The sequence below is a fragment of the Hydra vulgaris genome, chromosome 06, assembly GCF_038396675.1.
Source record: "Hydra vulgaris chromosome 06, alternate assembly HydraT2T_AEP".
Lineage (NCBI taxonomy): Eukaryota > Metazoa > Cnidaria > Hydrozoa > Anthoathecata > Hydridae > Hydra > Hydra vulgaris.
The window spans coordinates 45,052,501-45,059,020 of record NC_088925.1 but is presented as its reverse complement, the minus strand read 5'-3'; the positions used below and the strand labels follow the sequence as shown (position 1 = coordinate 45,059,020).

Below are 6,520 nucleotides of genomic sequence, written 5' to 3'. Positions count from 1 at the left end.
AATAACTCGCTAAAAAACAAACAACTATTTATTATTTCCAGAAACTGATGTAAAAAGGTGCTGTCAAATGCTAAGCTCCAATATTCTTAGTTCACTAAACCTCTGATATTATTTCAGAAGATAAGCTCAAGTGACTTTTGGAAAATCTTCTACAGCATTGTTAACAAGGGTAGGTCTACATTCCATCTCTCATTTATAGGACTGATCTTATTACCTCTCCCAAGGTTAAAGCAAAGCTATTTGAAAAGAACTTTTCTTTTAATTCGACTCTCTAATCTTAAGGCCATTCTCTTCTTTCCATTGTAATTAAATAGGTTGACCCATTAATAAACATTTAAATTGCTCCAACTCAATTTAACTCATCTACGGCTTGTAGTCCAGACAACATTCCTCTCTGACAAAAATATTTTCCAGAACTCTCTTTAATTTTCTTTAAACTATTTAATAAATGCTTGACTGAGTCTTGTTTTCCTGCTTGCTGGAAAATGGCATCTGCTGTTCCAATTTTCAAAAGTTCTAGAAAAAAGTTCTAGAAAATATCCAATTTAAAAAAGCTCTAGTGAACATTTCGACCCCTCCAATTATCGTCCGATTACACTCTATTATTGGCTAGGTCTTTCACTCTTCGATCAACAAATTTCTTACATCTCATCTTGAGTCAGATAACTAAATATCAGACAATTTATATGGTTTTCGATTCTCTTTTTTTACGACTGGCTTGCTAACTGCTGTGACTGAAAGATTTTTGTGTATACTAAATGGAGGCGGAGAGGCTAGAGCTATTGCTCTTGACATATTTAAAGCTTTTGACAAAGTTTGGCATGCAGGTCTTCTCCATAAGCTTGTTTTATCTGGGAAAAATTTTGAGACTATCAAATTGTTTCTTTCAAACTTCTTTATTAAAGTCAACTTCGAACATTAACACTCTTCTTTATTTCCAGTAATTTCTGGGGTACCTCAAGGCTCTATCGTTAGACCTGTTTTATTTCCTGTCTACATTAATAATTTTCCAAACAACCTTACATCTAAAGTTGCTCTTTTTGTTTATGATTCAACTTTATACAACTGTCTTGACAAAATTTTTCTCTTTTCAATCGCTTAGAACAGCCAGCCGATCTTAAATCTGATGTAACTTCTGTAACAGATTAGCTCACAGTGGCTAATAAATTTTAACTCCAATAAAACTCATTTATTTACTGCAAACAATTATCGCAATACTGTCGGCATTCCTATATTAATGAATGGCAACCCTCTCACTGACTCCTTTTCTTTACACCTTCTTGGATTATCCAAAACCGACTTTACTAAAACAAAACCCCAACTACAACTACAAGTATTCTGAGCACAAAATATTGATTATGCGCATGTGTGAGCTCATGGTAAATCCCTACTCGCGTTTCAAAGTTTTAGGCTACACCCACGATACTGAAACTTCAGTATTGGGTACCAATACCTATCGAAATAATCGGTACTCGGTACCAAGATCGGTATCTAAATGAAGAAAGAAGTACACTGGCCACAAAAACAAATTGTTAGCATGCAAAGTGCACAAAATCATAAACTTGCATTTTTTGCAAAAACATTTGTTTTTCGTATATCTAGTCTGTTTTTCTAAAAGGTTTCCTAACAAAGTAAATAAAAATATTTTCTGCTTCAATAGTTGTATAATAATTTTTCTAGACTCAATAGTTTTTTTTTATATCTTATATTTTTTAAGTTTTTTTCTTTTGCTGTATGTAAATTGCGTAATTTTTTGATATCTTGCACACACAAAAATTATTACAAAAAAACAATTTTTGGAAAACGGCTTACCTTACACCAATCAGAAACTGTTTGGAATTTCCAAAACATTCCAAATTAGGCTTTAAATAACAAACAACAAGATATTCATTTTCCTCAAAATTTACAATCATCTTGTTACCTAAATTTACAATCATCTAATTATGTAAAATATATTATTATTAAATAATAATAATAATTTTAATATTAACAATGACAACAATAATAACAATAATAGTAACAAAAATAAAAATAGCAATAGTAATAACAAAAGAGAGAGAATATCTATAATATTATAAATAATAAAGCCAAAATATCATTATTAAGAATAAATATAAATAAATGATTGACAAGGAGGAGTCACTCATGCAGAAACCTAATCAAAGGAGTGACACCAAATAATTGTAATAATAGTATTAATTTAAATTTATAATAATAATAACAATAATAACTTTATTCATTAATAAAGCAAAAGTAACAGCAAAAATAATAGTATTTATTACAATAATAATACAATAAAGAAAGCAGTAATGAAAAAAATAAAAAATAATAATAATGGCAAAAACAAAAAAGTTTCTATAAAAATAGAAAGAAGAAAAAGCAAAATAAGAAAACTGAAAGAAGTTAATAATGATAAAAATATTAAAATAATGTTTTTTTTAGAATTTGTTAAAATTTATTTTTATTTAAATAAAAAAATGAAAATAAATTATTTTTAAGTTTTAATTTTTTAAACTCATTCACAATGCTCATAAGACTTCGATTCCATTCACTGATGCGCTGATGTGTAATTAAATACTTACCATATCTCAAAGTGTTATAAGGAGGTGCATTTAGTTTTCTATTATTGAAGTTTCTAGTTAAATGTGAATGTATAAATCGAGTTTCAGTGAAGAAATTTGTAACATTTCCCTCCCTCTAATAAATTGCATAAAATTTTTAACAGAAACACTATTAAAGTATGCTATAGCTGTACAAAAAATATTGAAAGAATTATAAAAGGCCATAGTTTTGCATTGATTAATAAAAATGAATTTCTCAAAGAAAAAAAATACTGAAAATTGTAACTGCAAACAAAAACTTGAATGCCAAATGAATGGCAAATGCTTATCAAAAAATATTATTTACAAATGCATTGTTTCCTCGCAAAACAACCCTGATGAACAATATATTAGATTAACCGAGGGCAAATGAAAAAAACGTTATGCCAACCAGAAACAATCTTTTAAACATAAAAAATACTCTAAAGAGACTATGCTGTCTAAATATATTTGGCAACTAAAGAAAAAAATATTAATTTTAAATTAAACTGGTCTTTCCTAAAAAATGGACCTGCCTTTAAAAACATTTCCAAAAAATGTATACTTTGTTTACAAGAAAAACTTGAAATTGTTACTCATTTAGATCAAGAAAATTTAGTGTATAAAAAATCAGAATTAATTTCTAAATGCAGACATGAAATAAGTTCCTTTTAAAAAATTATAAAAGCATTCCAAATTCATCTTAATTCTAAAGAATTCTTTTCATGATTTTTTAATTATCTAATGTAGTTAATGCAACTTCCTGGTTGCAAAATACTACAGTTATTGCATAACTATAACAATTCCCAACTTCCTGTAAAATAATTTTTCTATAGTTGGAAATTATATATATATATATATATATATATATATATATATATATATATATATATATATATATATATATATATATATATATATATATATATATATATATACAGGCGCGTAACTACCTTATAGGAAGAGAAGCACAGCCTAAGGGCCCGTCGAAAAAGGGACCCAAACATCGACATTACTCAAAATTCATAAATCGAAATTGAGATGTTGAAATTTGCAATAGAGCTGGCAAGTTTTTTTTTTTAAATTTGAGTTTTTGTTATCTAAATAACGTTTGTAATGTTTTGCGCTAGAGTATTTATAAACTATTGTAGTTCAATGAGAATCTTTAAGGAGTATAGATTTGTGTTTAATTAAGTCATCGTTTTTTATTTTTTTGAACTTTTACGTTGTTTATTTAGTCATATGTATATTAATATACATACATATTTTTTTCTTATTACCGAAGGTAAGCAAGCACTATTGCATTATTTCATTTTTAATATATTACTAGTGTGCTAGCCCATTTTAAAAAACGGGTTAAATATATATAATATTTAGAGGTCTTTAAAATGGATCATTATGTCAACATATGCCTATGTGTTAACGTCAAGAACATTGTTTGAACTCAATTAATTTATTGGATTGCCTCAACAATATGTGTTTCTGACATTTATAAAATTTGTGCATTTTTTTTTGGGGGCGGGGGAAATTGATTCAAAAAAATAATAAATCTTTTATATATATTGATTTCACCAGTTTTTGGAATTTATAAGTGAAGACCCTTTTTTATCATGGCGAAATCTATATCTAAAGTTAAAAGTGGCGCTGAAAAGCGTAAAATTAGAAAGGAAAAAGAAAAAGAATTGCAAAAGCTGCCCAAGCTCGATATATTTCTTAAAAAAAGTAAAAATGATATTCACCAATCTGATAATATAGATTCTGCGGATATAAATGAATTTCTGAAAACTGAAGAATCGCAGACTACTGATACTGCTACAGAAAATGCAATACAAATTGAAGAAGCAAATAAAAAAACAGAAGTAGAAACTAATATTCACCCTATGGCACTAACTAATGATTTGGGTAAATATTTAAATCAAATTATATCTGATGACGAAAGACGTTTATTAGTACGTATTCCACCGCATCGGCCAAAAGGACCATTTCCCAAAAATTATGATCAACAGAACAGGAGTTTTAGTGAAACTTATTATTACTACACATCAAAGTATGGTCCAGTTCCACGTATTTGGCTCTGTTATTCCATAATTTTAGATACTGTCTACTGTGAGTCATGCTGGTTATTTTCAAATCAAAATAGCCAATGGAAAACTGGTCTGAAAGATTGGAAAAATTTATCTACACGTTTAAGTTCTCATACCTCTTAACAAGCTCATGTTAATGCTTGTGCAGTATATGAACTATGGAAAACTAATCAGACAATTGATGAAACACAGGAAGAACAGTTACGTTATAAAGCATCCTTTTGGAAAATAGCATTAGAGCGCTTAATTTGTATAACGCTTGTAGCATATTATAACGATACATTTTAATTTTATTGAAACCTTCTTAGGATTTTTTAAATTAACGGGTCGTTCAGCCAAAGGAATTACTGATGAGATTCTGCGTATACTTAGTGAATTAAATATTCCATTTGAAAAGTGGTATGGTCAAGATTATGATGGTGCCAGTGTTATGAGTGGAATTTACAATGGAATACAGTCTAAAATTTAACAAATGGAACCAAATGATGAATATGTCCACTGTAACAGTCACAACTTGAATTTAGTTGTTAATGATAGCGTATCTGGATGCCATGATGTAATGTCATTTTATACTACACCTAAAAATATATATTCTTTCTTTGGAAACAGTATCAATCGGTGGGTTCTGCTGTCACATTTTTCTGTGGAATCGGAAAAAACTTTAAAAAAACTTAACCCTACGCGTTGGTCAGGGAGAATACAATCTATAGCAGCTATTAAAGTTCGTTTCGTTGAAATTTTAAAAGCAGTTACTAAAATAAAACTGCAATCAAATAAGATGGATGAAAGAAATGAAAGCAGCCAATATTAAAAAACAAATCGAAAATGTTGAGTTTGTATTTATTACTGCATTTTTATTCAAAATCATGACTGAAATCAATTATGTATCTAAAATTTTACAAAAAACAGATGTGGATTTAAGTACGGCAGTTTCTGCATTAGAAAATTTAAATATTAAACTAAAAATATTTCGAGACTCATTTGAAGAATTTAAAATAGAACCTAAAGTGCTAGCAAACTTGTGGAAAGTTGATCCGTGTTTTACGTGTAAACAACGAAGATTTGTTAAACGTCATTTTGATGAATTATCATCAGCTTATCGTTTTTGTAATAGTGAAGAAATATTCAAGGTAAATGTTTTTTATTATACACTTGACAAAATAATTGTCCAAATCAATAAACGTTTCACCGGAATGAGAACTATCAATCTTTATTTTGCACTTCTTGAACCTAAGAATATATTAACGATGTCACAACAAAATATGGTAAAAGCTAGTGATACACTTTGCAGCAAATATCCAGAAGTATTTACATCCAACCTAGCTAATCAACTTGTCCAACTTACTACATTATCAAAATTAGATTTAAACCACACAATGAAAATTAAACAGCTAGCTGAAATAATGACAACCAAATATAGTGTATTGGAAAGTTATTTTTCCTAAATTTTCATGACAGTTCTTTTATTTTTCACATTACCCGTAACGGTTGCAAGTGTGGAGAGAAGTTTTAATAAATTAAAAATAATTAAAGATTAGAAAAGAAATGCGACCACTCAAAGCAGACTACATCATCTTGCATTACTAGCCATAGAGCATAAAACAGCATCAACAATGGATGTTAAAGAAGTTGTGAATATCTTTGCAAATGCAAAAGCTAGAAAAAAAGTTTTTTAATATTATGTACTTTTTAAGTGTTTTTTATATTGTGTTCTTTTTTGAAATAATAATAAACTACTGAATTTATAATATATTTACTGAACTGACTTTTTTTATAAAATAAATTTACCTAAAGGGTCTCCTCAAGGGATCTTGCCTATGAGCCCAAAACTTTTAGCTACGCTACTGTATATATATA

The 6,520-nt window shown here is 28.3% G+C and overlaps 1 protein-coding gene across 1 annotated transcript; it reads left to right on the top strand.

The window, feature by feature from the left end:
- Positions 1-4,189: 4,189 nt before the first annotated feature.
- LOC136081425 (zinc finger MYM-type protein 5-like) lies at positions 4,190-5,132 on the top strand. The gene is made up of 2 exons (XM_065798738.1): positions 4,190-4,763; positions 4,972-5,132. The coding sequence occupies exons 1-2, from the start codon at positions 4,190-4,192 to the stop codon at positions 5,130-5,132; spliced, it is 735 nt and encodes a 244-aa protein (XP_065654810.1).
- Positions 5,133-6,520: the final 1,388 nt, after the last annotated feature.